This window comes from Danio rerio, chromosome 7, assembly GCF_049306965.1.
Source record: "Danio rerio strain Tuebingen ecotype United States chromosome 7, GRCz12tu, whole genome shotgun sequence".
In the NCBI taxonomy this organism is placed as follows: Eukaryota; Metazoa; Chordata; class Actinopteri; order Cypriniformes; family Danionidae; genus Danio; species Danio rerio.
The window spans coordinates 28,466,278-28,483,382 of record NC_133182.1 but is presented as its reverse complement, the minus strand read 5'-3'; the positions used below and the strand labels follow the sequence as shown (position 1 = coordinate 28,483,382).

At 36.8% G+C, this 17,105-nt stretch overlaps 1 protein-coding gene and 1 long non-coding RNA gene across 6 annotated transcripts in view; one reads left to right on the top strand and one right to left on the bottom strand.

Annotated features, from left to right (window-relative positions):
• LOC141375373 (uncharacterized) overlaps nt 1–17,105 on the bottom strand; it is a 129,108-nt gene that overhangs the window by 10,269 nt on the left and 101,734 nt on the right. The window lies entirely within an intron of this gene.
• The window catches only part of trim66 (tripartite motif containing 66), a 44,742-nt gene that overhangs the window by 15,888 nt on the left and 11,749 nt on the right, over nt 1–17,105 (top strand). For 3 of the 5 annotated variants that reach the window (XM_017357046.4, XM_073908525.1, XM_068222623.2), the window contains 7 exons: nt 2,272–2,437; nt 5,227–5,356; nt 5,550–5,666; nt 8,190–8,304; nt 8,521–8,667; nt 8,947–9,064; nt 11,431–12,080. In XM_017357046.4, coding sequence (XP_017212535.2) covers nt 2,272–2,437; nt 5,227–5,356; nt 5,550–5,666; nt 8,190–8,304; nt 8,521–8,667; nt 8,947–9,064; nt 11,431–12,080 — 1,443 coding nt within the window. Of the gene's footprint in view, nt 1–2,122; nt 2,438–5,226; nt 5,357–5,549; nt 5,667–8,189; nt 8,305–8,520; nt 8,668–8,946; nt 9,065–11,430; nt 12,081–17,105 lie in introns of those variants that run through there. The other 2 variants (XM_017357043.4, XM_017357042.4) reach the window with 1 other exon arrangement.

Here is a 17,105-nt window from a genome sequence, read left to right as displayed (position 1 = left end):
ATTATTACTAACAGATGTGAAAATTAGTATTTTAACATTTTTACATGATGGAGAGGGTCCGGGGCCCACTATAGTTGGCCTCAAGAAGGTGTAAAATTATTCAAAAAAGAAAAACAAGAAACAACAACAAAACTATATAAGCTGAAACAGACACAAACTCGACACACATATATATATATATATATAAATTAAAATATTTACCAAATGCTGTTTAATTAAGACATTTTTAAACATAATAGTTTTATTAATTACTTTCTAATGACTAATTTCTCTTTTTATTTTCCATGATAACAGCACATAATATTTATTAGTCATTTTGCTAGATCCTAGTATTCAGCTTAAATTTAAAGGCTTAAATATGTTATTTAGGCTAACTAAGCAAGTTTGATTAATTCAGACTGATCTCACAAAGAAATGTAACAATTTGGCATTATGTCAGTTTAGTCCATCGTCTCAAACTCGATTCCTGGAGGGCCGCAGCTCTGTACGGTTTTGCTCCAGCTCGAATCAAACACAGCTGATCCAACTAATCAAGGTGCAGTCTACTAGAGACTGTTTAGCAGATGTGAGTTGGAGGTGGTTGAAGCAAAACTGTGCAGAGCTGTGGCTGTCCTGGATTTTATGCACAGCTAGTGTTTTGCAGCCAACGACAAACGTCCGGTTAAAGATTCATATGACTGTTTTGAAATTTAAAAGGTTCCTTTTACAACATCGATGTTGTAATGTTATTAAAATACATTCAGTAAATATACATTAGCGTTCATTTAGTTGTTCAAGCCTAAAATGAGATGAAAGACCATGTAAACGCTAGCGAGTCAGTAGCAGCAGGTTAGTGCAGAAACTTACTGGGGTAACATTCATTTTAACATGTTGGGGGAAAATGGAATTTTGAGCAGTGCTTCTTGTCTGGTCTGAGACCCACTTTATATTGTATATCTGTCAGGCAGTGAAGATTTTAAAGAAATCAAATCTTAAATGTGGCGATTTTGTCATGGCAAGACAGTGGAAGTGTTTGGGAGGTCTGACTGAAAAATAAGTCTGTGTGCATATACCCCATTGAGTTTGAGACCATTGTTTTAGTGGCTAACTCATACAAATTAATACACACATTCAGTCAAACAAAAATGTAAAATCTTTAAAAGGAGGCATGGCATCAAACCCAACCCCTAAAACTAACCATCATTGGCAGATGAGCAAATCATACTAAAATGTGCGAATAAAATTGTACAAATTCATACAAATTAGTTACTACAGTAAATCAAAAAGTTATGAATTGGCGTGAAATAGTGCAATTAGACATAAATAGTCAATTAAATAGTCATTGGACAATGTTGGTTTGTTTTGTAGCTAATCAAAAAATAATAATAATTCAAGGCTGTTAATAATATAAACCTTAAAAAAAAAAAATTATAAAATATATATATATATATATATATATATATATATATACAGTTGAAGTCAGAATTATTAGCCCTGCTTTGAATTTCTTTTTCTTTTTTAAATTTTTCCTTATAGATGTTTAACAGAGCAAGGAAATTTTCACAGTATGTCTGATAATATTTTTTCTTCTAAGGAAAGTCTTATTTGTTTTATTTTGGCTGGAATAAAATCAGCTTTTAATTTTTTAAAAAACATTTTAAGGTCAAAATTATTAGCCCCTTAAAGCTTTAAATTTTTCCGATAGTCTAAAGAACAAAACATTGTTATATAATGACTTGCCTAATTATTTTAACCTGCCTAGTTAACCTAATTAAGCTTTTAAATGTCACTTTAAGCTTAATACTAGTGTCTTGGAAAATATCTAGTAAAATATTATGTATCATGTTTTTAAATTTATTATTAAAATGATTATGTTTAGAAATGTGTTAAAAGAATCTTTTCTCTGTTAAACAGAAATTGGGGGGGGGGGAATAAACAGGGGGGCTAATAATTCAGGGGGCTAATATACTAATATATATATATATATATATATATATATATATATATATATATATATATATATATATATATATATATATATATATATATATATTTATTAGTTAATTAGTAAGAAGCCCATTTTAAAAAGGCATTAGCACTGCAACAAGGTGCAAGTGCAAAAATAGTTTCTAATCTTATCTCTATCTCAGCTCTCATGCCTATTATCAGCAGAGATCAGTTGTTGTGGGAGCAGGCCGCCTACTCATTTGTGGCTGACAGATGTGTCAGCAAATCTTGTTCTTCTGGAATGCAGTTGATTTTCAATGTACCTTTATTCATTTACCACTACAGTGCTGCTCGGAGTGTTCAGAGCCCAGGATGGCACAGAGCTTGTGCACCTTCTGCAACAAGTGGCTGTGTTTCCAGTGCACCGACTTGCATCAGCACGAGAGAAGCTCCAGCCAGCCTTCTGACCTGCAGCACCAGCCTCGAGACCCTCCTTCCCCATCCGAAATAGGCAAGATTATCGCTTTTTCAACCTGTAATCTGTAATTACTTTCCTCTTTCCTTGCACATTCCCACACGGACATTATCAGCTCGGCAGCATATTTTTCTAACCCCTCTCTTCTTTAACACAATGAATAATGCATTTTATAATAAGTGTGAATAATTATCCCCCGTGATGTATTGTAGTGTTGTATTTTTTATGTGACCCAGTTTCTAAAACTGATTCTCTCTGAGCGAACGCAGCACAAATTTGCCCAACACTAGCGTTCTTTTCAGTGATACTCCTGAGCTTTTCGGGTTCGAAAATCCATCGAACGCTATCAGCAGCACAGCGATCAAGAGAAGGGGAGGTGAAGTGACAGAAAGAGCGACAGAAAAAGAACGATGAGACAGCGGTGGAGTGTGAGAGAAACAGAAGTGCGGGTGTGAAGCAGGATGTGGTCGGTCACCAGTTTGCACCAAAGCAGTGGGAGCTCTTCTGTGCTGGAGCCTGTGGTCTGGTTCTTTAACACATGTCTCCCTGTGCAGTGTGTGTGTGTGTGTGTGTGTGTGTGTGTGTGTGTCTCAGTGTGTCTGTTTCTGTCTACCCTTCACTGTCAGAGCTGACGCTGATGGACACACTGTATATCCAGTGTGACAGGTGCTGTCGGTCCAGACCCTTCCTTTCTAATGGACTTCTGCTTGACTAACTCTCTTTCTTTGGTTGCAGGTTTTGTGTATGCAGAGGGACTGTTAAAGTAGTCAGGGTTTATTAGGTGCAGTGGAATGAGTGGTAAATGGGAATGTTTATTTGTTTTTGTTTATTTATTTGCTTCGGCTTTAGTTAATGTTGATGCCTGTTTTCAAAGAAACTCATTTGCAGAGGAACCCAGACAAACACCTTTTAAAACCTAGTCTTCTTCTTCTTTGTGTGTATATGCAGAGCTAAAGCAAGCAGGTGCATGTTGTTGAAATTATAATGATAAAATGATATGACATAAAATAAATATATAAATATAAAATATAAACATAAAAATAAATATAAAAATACATCAATGTCATTTAGGTTTAATTTAAGTTTGAATAAGTTAAACAAATAATTAATATCTTTCTTAATTATTTATATTTTTAATAATTTCGAAGCAGTATTTGTAACTTTATTTTGTTCTTTAAAATCACATTTTTTAAAAACAGTTACTGTAAATAATTAAATAAAAACATAAAATAAATAAATATTAAATAAATTAAAAAAATTAAATAGAAATTTGTGTATGTAGACTGTATGATCGAAAATAATTGGATCTGATGGTTATCCATCCATCCCTTCATCCATCCATCTATCCGTCTATCTATCCATCTATCCATCCATCCATCCATCCATCCATCCATTCCTATGTCCATCAATCCGTCCGTCCGTCTATCCATCCATTCATCCATCCATCCATCCATCCATTCCTCTGTCTATCCATCCATCCATCCATCCATCCATCCATCCATCCATCCATCCATCCATCCATCCATCCATCCATCCATCCATCCATCCATCCAATCATCCATCCATCCATTCCTCTGTCCATCCATCTGTCCGTCCGTCCAACCGTCCATCCATCCATCCATCCATCCATCCATCCATCCATCCATCCATCCAACCATCATCCAACTATCCATCGATCCCTCCATCTATTTTATTTTATTTTATTTTGTTTTATTTTATTTTATTTTATTTTATTTTATTTTATTTTATTTTATTTTATTTAGTAATTAAAAAAATAAATTAATTTATTAATTAATTTATTTGTTTATTTATTTGTTTATTATATATATATATATATATATATATATATATATATATATATATATATATTATTTTATTTATTTATTTTTAAATTTTTTTTATTTTATTTATTTATTTATCTCTTATTTTATTTTTATTTTATTTTAATGTAAAATTTTTAAATTTTAATTTATTAAAATTTATTTAAATTTATTCTTATTTTAATTTAATTTTTTTTTAAAGCATGTTACTTCAAAACAAATCAATCAAAGTCAATTATTTCATTCATTATTAGTTCATTGTTGAGTTTATGGCAGAAATTGTTAATGAAACGCATGTAAACGCAATATGTGTTACTTTATTTGGCTCTTCAAAAGCAATAAATTAAATAAATTAAATTAAATTAAATTAAATTAAATTAAATTAAATTGATAAAACATGTCTGTGTAGGTAGTTTACTCAATCAATCAACTCCCAGCATTACGATCTGATGGGTTTTTAAATGTCCACATCTGGTTTTATATCAAAAAATGTGGCCCGTTCTGCAGGCAGGCGCACATGAAAGAATTATCTGTTACTTTATTTGGCTTTTCAAAAGCACACGTACACTTACATTCCTGCTATTGGCAGAGCTTTTAATGAGACATTAACAGATTGATCAAAGCTCTGCTGTGTTCCATTTTTGTCCGTTTCTTTTTTTTTTTTGTCTTCTCTTGCTGGAAACTGATGCATTTATACGTCCAGGAGTATTTATAAGCATTTTGATGTGCTTTGTTCCTCCACTAAAAATAAATGAAGAGTGACTCACGGAGGTCAGCGAGGTCCTGTGCACTATATTGCTCAAAATGATTCAAACACCCACTTAAAACCTCATTAAACCTGCAGAACGTCCACGTGATTGCATTATCACGTTTGTTTTCCTGCATTTTCAAGAGCACGCTTAAGTGATAATTCTTTCAAACATACGATTCTTGATTAGGGATAATGTGTTGTTAATGGCCGTCCTCTAATATCGCACATTTCCTCCATTGTGTTGCGTGTTTCAGGAGCCGCTTGCTGTGGGCACGCAGTTGTCATGTGTCCTCTCCATAAACAGGAGCCTCTGGAGCTCTTGTGTGAAACGTGTGACCTCATGGCCTGCAGCATCTGTCATCTGTCCGCCCACAAAGACCACCGGTATGTGTAGAGGACACAAACCCAGCTGACACCAATGCCAACGTTTACAATGCACTTGTACACATTCTCTAATACGCTTTCATAAACACGTGCAGCAAGACGCTGACAGAACAGGTGGTATCATCAGATGTAGGCTATCGAGCATGCCGTGTGTAAACTTTAAAAGTCAAAGGTGTTTTTGTCTTGTTTTTAGACTGGTGCATGTTGGGAAGGCTCTGCAAGACCAGCGCTGGCTCCTGCAGAACCTCATGGCCCGAGTGGAGGAGAAGAGATCTGCTGTGGAGAGCACAGCCAAACAGATCCAGGGCAGGTGGGTGACCGATAGCTCACCGCCTACAACTCCCTCTCCATGATGATGCTAAAGTTAGCATTAATGCTAGTTAAAGGTCATCCCAGTATAGTTTTTTTTACCACTCATGTGGACAAGTCAAAATGGGATACAGCATCAGATACTCGCATTAATAAAGCATCAGTTTTATGACACTGTCCAACAATGATTACTGTTTTTAGATTTCTGTGAGGATTGGGGTAGGGGTAGACATGAATAAAATACAATTTAATGGGTTATTTAATAAATAATATGAATAATACTCTGTATATTTACTGTTTTTAGATTACTGTAAGGATTGAGGTAGGGCTAGACATTAATAAAATACAATTTAATGGGTTATTTAATAAATAATATGAATAATACTCTGTAAATTACTGTTTTTAGATTACTGTGAGGATTGGGGTAGGGGTAGGCCTTAATAAAATATAATTTGATGAATTATTTAATAAATAATATGAATAATACTAGTATAATTACTGTTTTACATTACTGAGATGGTTGGGACATGGGTAGATGTTAATAAAATACAATTTAACATTATTAACAAAATTTAATATTTTTTAATAAATAATATGAATAATATTCTGTATAATTACTGTTTTACATTACTGTGAGGGTTGGGTTTAGTGTTTGGGTTGTAAAATAAATAAAATAATTAATAAAATAGAATTATTAAATAATATAAATAATTCAAATTAACTTCAGGCCACAGCTGTATCTCTTTTAGCAACCACCACTCAAATGGTTTCATTAATCTCAAATGTCAGATATTTCTGTGCATGCATTGGAAGTCTAGTGTGCGCCCAGCATTTGGATTTTAGCTTTCCTTTACATTCCCAGCTAACAGAGAATGTTCCGAGAACATCCCATTATGTTCCTGAAATGTTGTGTAAATGTTAGCACATACTGTAAGTTTGGTTATGTAATAATAATAATAACAACAACAACAATAATAATTTTGGGAATATTCTTGTAATGCTGATAGAAAAATGTTCTTAGAACATTACTATAATGTGGTTGGAATAATTTAATGTCATTTTACATAATGTTCTGAGACATTAGGAAAACTTTCTGAATAGTGTTATTATAACCAACAAATGACCTTAATTCATAATCTAAAAACTTTTTGAACTGAGAATGTTAGGAAAATATTCTTAGAACATTAATATGTAATGTAGATGGAATGCTCTGGTAACACTTAAAAAAATTAATATAATATCAGACGTGGAATGATAGCTCAGTGGTTAGCACTGTCGCTTCACAGCAAGAAGGTTGTTGGTTTGAGTCTAGGCTGGGTCAGTTGGCATGTCTGTGTGGAGTTTGCATGTTCTCCCTGTATTCACGTGGGTTTCTTCAGGGTGCTCTGGTTTCCCCCACAGTCCAAAAACATGTTATTTAGTTGAATTGAACAAACTAAATTGTCCGTAGTAGTATGAGTGTGTTTGTGTGTGTGTGTACGAGTGTTTCCCAGTACTGGGTTGTGGCTGAAAGTGCATCCACTGCGTAAAACATATGCTGTAATAGTTGGCGGTTCATTCCGCTGTGGCAACCTCTGAAATAGAGACTAAGCCGAAGGAAAATAAATAAATGAATAACATGAGACTGAAATGTCCTGAAAATGTTTTGATTACTTTATTATAAAACATAAGAATAACATTAATACATCGTAATTATGTATCTTATGTAATTATGTATAAAATTGCTCAATATATGGGAAAATGATTTGATGGGGCATTCAATGAAATCTCTCACATTTTGTTAAAAACATTTAGTTATTTTCTGAAGATGAACACATTTGAGAGAAAACAAAACAAAACTTGACGGCAAATAAATGGTCTGGTCTTTGTATATCTTTCCCAGCGGATGTGTGGACTATGCCTTTTTAATTTAATTTATTTATTTAATCTTTGGAATGATTACAATTTTACATCTGGGTAGCAGTACTTTTGATAAAAAAAGCCAAAGTGATGACGTCTGAGAATCATTCTTTAAAAGGTGAAATCTTTCATCAGTTGAGCCCAAACGTCTATAAATATTAATGGACGTTTCATCAGGCTATTATTATTTTGACATTTTAGATATGGCAGAAAACCATGTGGCTGAGAAAACATACTGCATGAGCTTTTCTTCTTGTTTTTATATCTTTGGAAAATTTAACTCTAGATATAAATATGACATCTATAATAAATATTACATCTATTATGTATAGATCATATCATTTGCAGTGTAGAAATGGTAAAATGGTACCAATGTGATGAAAACAGTATGACGAAACAGATATTGGTCCACTATTTTAGGACGTCTGTGTGAAACAAAGTGTGCCCGTTCCTCATCTGAAACATCAACAGCTGGGATGCATAAGTCAACAAGCAATGTTTATATGAAGCATAATGACATGAACAAGATCTATTACTTCATGTGAATGATTTCAACAGATGTTTAAGCATCTAAACGTACCGCTTTGTTTATCCTCCTTGTTCGTTTTTCTCTCCGTTTGTCCAGACTCCACGGTATAAAGATCACGCAGAGGAAGGCGGAGAACCAGATAAAAATGGCAAAGATGATTATGATGAACGAGCTTAACAAACGGGCCAACCTATTAATAGAACAACTGGAGGTAATTACTTTTTCCCTCGTTTCCCTCTCCGTCTTTCTGCTCCAAACGTATTCATCTCCAAACATCCAGCTGACCGTGGATGTGCTGGTGATGGAGCGTCTTCAGCCAATCATGCAAATAGGCAAAATCTGCCAAGTAGCGACATATGCAGACAGATGGGGATCTTAGGAAAAGTGCTGAGGAGATCCATGTTTTTGTGGTTGTCTTCCGGTGCAGAGCATCTCCAGTGATTTCAAGCAACGTCTGGAGGACCAGCTGCAGGGGGCCATCGAGCTGTGCAGCCAGCTGGAGCACGTGCAGAACTTCATTACCTGGGCTACAGCCCACCACAGACGCAATCCTCTGCTATTCAGCAAAGAGCTGGTAGGATTCTCGCAACATCCAAGTAGGCTTTAGATGTTAACATTCCTGGCCGCTGCTCGCACAGCTTCTGGCAGGCCTCAAAAAGATGTCAGCGCTGTTAGTTCAAAGCAGCATCACCTGTTTTTATAACTGCACTTCAATCTCTTAGAGTTTGCATTAATCATTTTCCTGTGAACCGAAAATAGAGACAGTACAAGTTTCGGTTTCACTGGCAGAAAGCATGCAACATTTATAACCGTCTTTGCAATCATGAGATTTGATCTATAATTCATTTGTCAGATTGCTCTTCAGATGCAGCAATTACTGGAGCCGCTGATGCTCTCTGAAGCTTGGAGTCCATTGAAAATCAAGTTTAACTGGGATGCCAGCTTCTGGACCAAGCAGATGTCTACTTTAGGTAAGCTCAGCTTTTGGCTGATGGCTGTAGCTGTTCTTTATGCATGGATGGTGCACCTCCTGAAGTGTTAGTTTTGCACTTCCTGTCAGTGTTTGAACACTTGTAGGGGAGTGTGAGTGTGAACTAGTTTGGTTCATTGTGAATGATATTTGTTGTAAACTCTAATCACAATGCTTTATGCAAATACCACGTTGTTTATATCAATTTCACTTATTTGAATGGAGAACATTTTTTATTATTTATGATTTATTGAACATTTTTACATTTTACAAACATATCAAACAACCCTTATAGAAATAATAATGAAAAACATAAATAAATAAAATAATAAATAAAATAAAATGAAAGCAGGGCGTCACGGTGGCGCAGTGGGTAGCACAATCTCGTCACAGCAAGGTCGCTGGTTTAGGTCTCGGGTGGGTCAGTTGGCATTTCTGTGTGGAGTTTGCATGTTCTCCCCGTGTTTGCGTGGGTTTCCTTTGGGTGCTCCGGTTTCCCCCACAAGTCCAAAGACATGGGCTATAGGTGAATTGAATAAGCTAAATTAGGCGTAGTGAATGAGTGTGTTTGGGTGTTTTCCAGTGATGGGTTGCAGTTGGAAGGGCATCCGCTGGGTAAAACATGTGCTTGATAAGTTAGCGGTTCATTCCGCTGTGGCGACCCCTTATTAATAAAGGGACTAAACCAGAAAGAAAATGAATGAATGAATGAAAATTAAAGCCAATTACACAACTAAATGAGGGGCAGATGACTACATTTATGCAACAATCTAAATGTTACAATTCACAGTCATGAAAAATTACAAACTGGTGTATTATTATTGTCAAGAGCAAGTTAGGGTGATCAGTCTAGATCCAGCTGGAGAGTTTTAACACAAGATAAAAAAGGGCTTCCACATTTTAACAAACATTCTGTTATGTCTTTAAAGAGAGCATGAATGGAGAACATTCTAACAATGTCAACTTGATATTTTTTAACGATACATTTGTACATTTAAGGGGGGAATAGTTTATATAATAGTTAAGTTTATGCATACTGTAGCTTAGGTGTACAATTATTTGATGCAAGGCCTTAGATTGGTTATCTTGATTGTGTTACCAAGCATGAGGCCAACCTATTGATAGAGATAAATGTGGTCAAGGTAACATGACCACATTTGTTGCATTTTATCTGCTTACTCTGAGGCACATACTATACAGGTAAAGGCAAAATTCTTACCAATCAAACCACTGTTGTCCAATGTGGTCCTAATTAACCTAACTTGGCTAGTTAACCTAATTACTAGGGATGTCCCAATCAGGTTTTTTTGCCCTCGAGTTTCAGTCATTAGAGTCATTAGATCTTGAGTATCTGCCGATACCAAAACCTGATACAATAATTCTATAATACATAAAAAAAACAGTAAAAAAGAGCAAAGAAACAGATTCAGGATATTCCTTATGTATTATTTAATTCACCTTATTTTAACATTCAACTTTTTGCTTCAGTGAAGTAACTTGAACAATCAAGTAATAAATAACATCAATTTGCACAGTAAATATAAAAAACAGTGCAACAGTAAATGTAAAAAAAATCTAATATAAAAACAAATAGCACCTTAACTTAAAAGACTAGACAGGTAATGCCAAGTTTATCTAACAGTTTACTATAGCAATGTTGTGGTCATCAACTTTATAATACCTCCAGACTGCAAATATACTCTTGATTTCCGCTTCAAGCTGTTCTACTTTGTTGCAGAGACGCTATTGGTTAAAAGCCGACAAAGTGATGTCATGCCACACGCGTTGCTGATTCTGTGTGAAGTCAAGAAAGAGAGAAAGAGGTCTAACTCTCTGTCACCGCATAACTATAGATGTGATTATATATATATTGTCTGGATCGGGAGGTAATGTCAGATCAGACATCTTACTAATTACTACAATAGTTAAGCCTTTACTGGGCACTGTAATCTGAAAGTTAGTATCTTGCAAAATTTATAGAAAAATATTATGTACTGTCATTATGGCAAAGACCAAAGAAATTAGTTATTTGAAATCATTTATACAAAGTATTACATTTAAAATTGTTCCAACACTTGGAATTAAAAGAAAAAAAAAGTCTACTAATAAGTTGGTCTTTTGCCGCAGTTTTCATTTTCTTGATAAATGTGCAAGTGTATCAGGAAGATTTAGTTGTCTTCATCTCTTCGGGTGGAAGCAGTGTTTTATTTACACAAGGTTGATGCAATTTGCTAATTTTGTGTGCAAGTGAAATTCTCAGCTTTGCATGAAAACACAGCTAGCAATGCAAGGTTTAGAGGTACAGAAAATTAAATGAGGATCACATCAGTTGGCGGTCAATCACTTTACTGATTCCCCTTGCTTTAGGTCAGCTGGTTGTTGAAGGTGGAAGTCGTTCATACTCAGACGTTGTTGGTCACTCCAGTATCCTGCGACCCCAGCCTGTTCCGTGCATAGCGATGCCTCCTCTGTGCCATGCAGTGCGGGAGCCTGGCTGTGCCTACCAGACCTTCTGCCAGCCCTCGCTCTGCTGCCTGCATTGCAGGCCTGCTCAAACCGTCCCATTGGAGAAATTCCCTGCCCAGTGTGCTCAGGCTACCAGACGGAGCTCCCCGCCATCACTGCACAGCTGCTGGGATACAGAAACATCCGTCCCTGTACATCCACCTGGAGCTCAGCCCATGCAGCAGTCCACCTCTCACCCTGGATCTGACCTCGTTCAGCATGGAAGCAGCTCCTCTCAACCCCGGCACCCTGTAGGATCCAACATCGAGTTGCTCCCTGCTGATTCAGGCCAGACTGTCATGGATGAGAAAAGTTCTACAACAGGTCAGAAAGCCAGCAGAAGAGGGCAAACATCTGCACCCGAAGCATCTACAGGGCCAGAGGCTTCAGCAGATGCAGAGCTGCCACAGATCCACAAACAGGCTCAAATGCAGACCACCGCAGAAACCAGCTGCCAGCCTATGGTTGAACTGCAGTCCATAGCTGCTCGCATTGGTGATGATGATGACAGGGTGAGTTTCATTAGCGTGTCACTGTTTATCGTTACTTTGCAAAGCAATACCTTTGCTCTCAGTGCGCTCAATACTGACCACAGTCCTTAGGCTTGGCATTCTTTAGTGTTTGCAAAGGTTGCATTTCAACCACGCTGTTAACTGGTCCACCACAAACCCTAGCAGATGAAAAGACCACCGAGCTGCAATGCAGACATGCAGTCTGGGTGCTTACAGTATAGCCACTTTCATTTTGCTAGTTTGACAAGATTTTAGGTTAAGTACTGTATGAATGAATGGAAAGTATATCTATTAGGTGATTTCTTTAATGTGTCTAGTAGCAACTTTACAGCATTTTTTAAAAAAAAGTTGACTTTGCCCTACTTGTGGGGTTGTGTTAGACTTGTTGGTTGTGTAAAAGTCACTTTTTATTGCTACTTGTTTTGTGATGTTGGTTTGATGCATCATGTTCTTGTAAAAGAGGCTTTCAAACAGAGGGTCGAGCCTATCATGGGGCCTCATAGAACATTTAATGAGGCCTCAAAATAACTTTAAGTAGTTTGAGTACATAAGCTGAAGCTGCTAATTTAAGCACATTAAAAATGTATATAATTCTTTAGTCACCACTAGAGCTGTGAACCTACACTAGTCTCACGGTTCGGTTCGGTTCCGATTATCATGCCATCGATTCGGTTCAATTCGATATTTCGGTGCATCACGGTGCATTGACGATGCTTTTATATTTTCTTCACAGCAGCAGCTCTTGTATTAAAATGTATGAATATATTTATATTTATATAAGCTATTATTTGTAATACAATTGTGTCATTTAATACAAACAGTTAGATATATAAACTGTAACTTTTAAAAAAAACGAGCATTTAGCAAATAATATAAACAAATATAAATATCCAGCTCAATTTCTGATCCTTGTCTAGTTCTATTACACCTCTTTGATTGGTTACACCCTCAACAAAAATGGTTGCGATTGGCTCTTGCGCGCTGCGGTCTTTAGATGAATAATAAGCGGCAGGCGGCAGCGGCGATCTCACAGCTGTTCTTTGATAGACACGGTGGAGAAAACTCTGCAGACATGCGCTCGTTTCTGTATCCAAAAGTAACGCTGTAAAACAGCCGAGAGGAAAAGAAAAGTCACGCCAGCAGGTCAAATGGGCCACTGTGTGTGTGTGTAAGAAAGAGAGAGAGACAGAGGCAGAGCAAGAGCGAGCGAGAGAGAGAGAGAGAGAGAGAGAGAGATGGGGTAGGCTACTTTCATTCTCAAACACACAGTGAAATTGTGCAAAGTTCATGAGTATTAAGTTGTTAGAGCGTTGTAAATACTCGCGATCGTCTCTCTCATGACAGAGCGCATATGAGGTAAATGACGTCAGTAATAACCGGTTATGATTATTACTGAACCGATACCGAATTGTCCGCGTCTGCATCGCGGTGCATTGAAGAAACGATTAATTTTGACACCCCTAGTCACCACCTAAACAACCATCTTTAAAAAGTGCATATAAAATCAAGTGTGACTTCTAGACTTAAAAACAGTAATCAGTAAATAAAGATCAATTAGACCAATGTTGAAAATAACTTTTCTATTCACAATTAATTGTACAATTATTTAATAATTGTTTAATTTAAACTATTAACTATTAAACAAAGTTATAAGTCAGTATTCTAAACTATATACAAGTACACCCATCACAAATCTACCTTTTAAATGTATATTTTCTATAAGATGCCATACAATATTATATTTGTACATATGCATTGTATTAGTCAGTTCTGAAACCAAATCTGTAGCTAATCAAAAAATAATTTACAATTTCTAAAGGTGTTCAGCAACGAAAATATTATTCAATAATAATAATTTCTGTTTAATAATCTGGTTTGTTCAAATGCAGCAAAATTTACTACCTATATTCAGTGAAAAATTAAAAAAATAAATCAAAACGGGATGTACTCATCTGCAGCTGTCAGAACAGAAGAAACCATTGCTACTTCACGAACATTCATTTAGACATAGTATTTGAATGATTCTCTTGCGTAATGTCTAAAATGATCACAAAACAGGTGATTTTGCCATCAGTCTACAGAGATTCCCTACTATTTCTCTGTTGCAATAGAGAGATCACAATAATTAACCCCAAAAAAGCCAGCGCAAAGCAAAAAATATCATTTTTACTATAGTATAAATACAGCACTACAACATACAAAAGAGAGAGGTCAACTTAGAATGTCACCTACCAGTTCTGTAATGATTTGTTCTGCTGTACTTTGAAACTATCCCTGAAAAAAAAGGACTTAATTATGCAGTTTCTGTCACCATCTTGTGGCGGAACGTCAATCATTTTTGCTCAGTATGACAGGTTCGTGCTGAATCTCTGAAAATATGCACTATCCTTTTAAATAAATTGCATAGTTGCAATTAGAGGTGTGAACCTACAATGGTCTCACGGTTCGGTTACAATTATCATACCATCGATTCGGTTCAATTCGATATCTCGGTGCATCACGGTGTGTTGACGATGCTTTCCATACACAGCTTTATATTTGGAGGAGTGGGGGATAACAAGCTGTCTGTACAGCACCAAGCAAGTGACACATAGCATCACGCTCTCTCTCATTCACACACATACACACACACACACACACACACACACACACACAAACATAGACAGCGACACACAGCATAACACTCTCTCCCATTCACACACATAAACACACACACACACGCACGTGTGCTTGCTCGGGAGCGATATTGTTAGACTGCCTGTTCAAATTACACCAGAGTTATCGACCGCTCCAGCGCTTTATGAAAAGTCACACGAGCAGGTCAAATGTGCCACAGTGAGAGTGAGTGAGAAAGAGAGAGAGAGAAATGGAGTTTACTTTCATTCTCTCAATCGCAGTGAAATAGGAGCTACTGATTTAAGTGTCAGTGAAAGACTGTCCTGCAAACACACATGCAGTGAAATTGTGCAGTTTCTGCATTTTTATGTAGTTGGAGCGTTGTAAATACGCCAGCTCGCCTCCTTTGCCATAATCAGTTACGGCGACATTGCACATATGAGATAAATGAAGTCAGTCCATATTAATTGTTTATGATTATTATTGTACCGATATCAAATTGTCTGCATCTGCATCGCGGTGCATCGAAGAAACAATTAATTTTGACACCCCTAGTAGCAATCTAAACAACTACATTCTAGCCTAAAAAAGCTTAAAAGTACATTATGTTGTACAACAGCTGCAATATTTGTCAAACTGTAGACCTCTGCTTGCCACTTGAGTGGGCAGAGTAATACAAAAGGGTGAAGAGGCTGTGTGAGTGCTGATATTACTTTAATATCTCACGGCTATCAGCCAATCAGATTGGAGAACCAGACAGAACTGTTGTATAAAAAGTTCTTGTTCATTTTTTCACAGAAGTTTTATGATGATATATAATAATATAATGATATTGATCTATAAGTTGCAAAAAAAAAAAAGGCAGCACAGTGTCGCAGTGGGTAGCACATTCACCTCACAGCAAGAAGGTCGCTGGTTCAAGCCCCGGCTGGGTCAGTTGGTGTTTCTGTGTGAAGTTTGCATGTTCTCCTCCTGTTGGCATGGGTTTCCTCAGGTTGCTCCGGTTTCCCCTACAATACCAAAAACTTGTGGCATCAGTGAATTGGGATAGTTAAAATTGTCCGCAGTGTATGTGTGTGAATACGTGTATATGGATGTTTCCTAGTGATGGGTTGCAGCTGGAAGGCCATCAGCTGCGTAAAACATGTGCTGGAAAAATTGGCTGTAGCGATCTCAGATTAATAAAGAGACTAAGCCGAAAAGAAAATGAATGAATGAGCAGCAAAAAAAAAAAAAAAAAAAGAGAAATACTTGACCAGTTATAATAACTCCCAAAATTCAAATATTAATTTACTCTGAATTTGTTTATACAGTAAAGCAATACACTTAAGTATTATTTGGTTAAAATACCCGTTAAGGTCATAAATAACGTCATGCCTCATGGACACGGCTCAGAATTTCACATGATTCACTGCAGTTTGTGCGGTATTTTCCATTAAAGACAGCTCATATTTTGCTTTACCATAAGTATATTTGTGGTGGATGACACCCTGAGAACGGCAAAGTTCAACATCACAATATTATCTCTCAATATTAATGTAGAAAGAGGAAATAGAATGATTCCCATCAGCATCATTTCTATTTACGTGGCTGTAATCTGCTTTCATGATGACAGCTGCTGACAGCACCTCTGCTAGCATATGGTGAGTAATAAGTGAGGAAACCTGCGGTGTGGGCTCGCAAACAATTAAAAACACACTAACACACAAACAGCTCCGCAACTGCTTCTCAAGCTGCACCGGACGACAACCAAATCAGGCAATAGAAGTTATTATTAGAGCTCTTGATGTCAGTAATTTGATGCATTTTCCTAAGACAAACACCCATCAAAATCAAGTTTCCCCCTTAAGATCTGGCACTCCAGAGGCAAATTAGTGTAATATTTTTTTATTATGTATCATCTTTAGCCCAAAACTATGACATGATTAAAGGGAGTGAAAATAAATAAAAAAACAGCGCTTGGGTGCAACCGCATATTTACTTAACCTGGCATTAATGAGAAGCTCTGGGAATTGAAGGAGCGGCTGTTGCATTTTTCTTCTGCTCGCTGTATAAAGCCCACACGATTACTTCTGAAGTCTCCAAGACCTCCTACCTTCACTCTGCACCCACACATGCTTGCAAGACGCTCGATTCATTACACCTCTCCTCCTGGGCTTCTAGTAGGTGAGTGTTTTTTTAATCCTGAGGTAATTATGCGGCAGAGAAGACAGTCGGAGGAGGGCCCTTCGTGGAGCGCACATTCATCGGGCCGCCGCTTCAGACTCTGACATTTGTCGTGCCAGCGAAGGATGCAGTCGCTTGGGCTTTTCTCCAACTTCTCGCATTACTGAAATCATGACAAGAGAAGAGAAAGTCTAATCTCTGATGTGTTAATGCCGCTTATTCAAAGAAGCCTTCCGTGGCCCC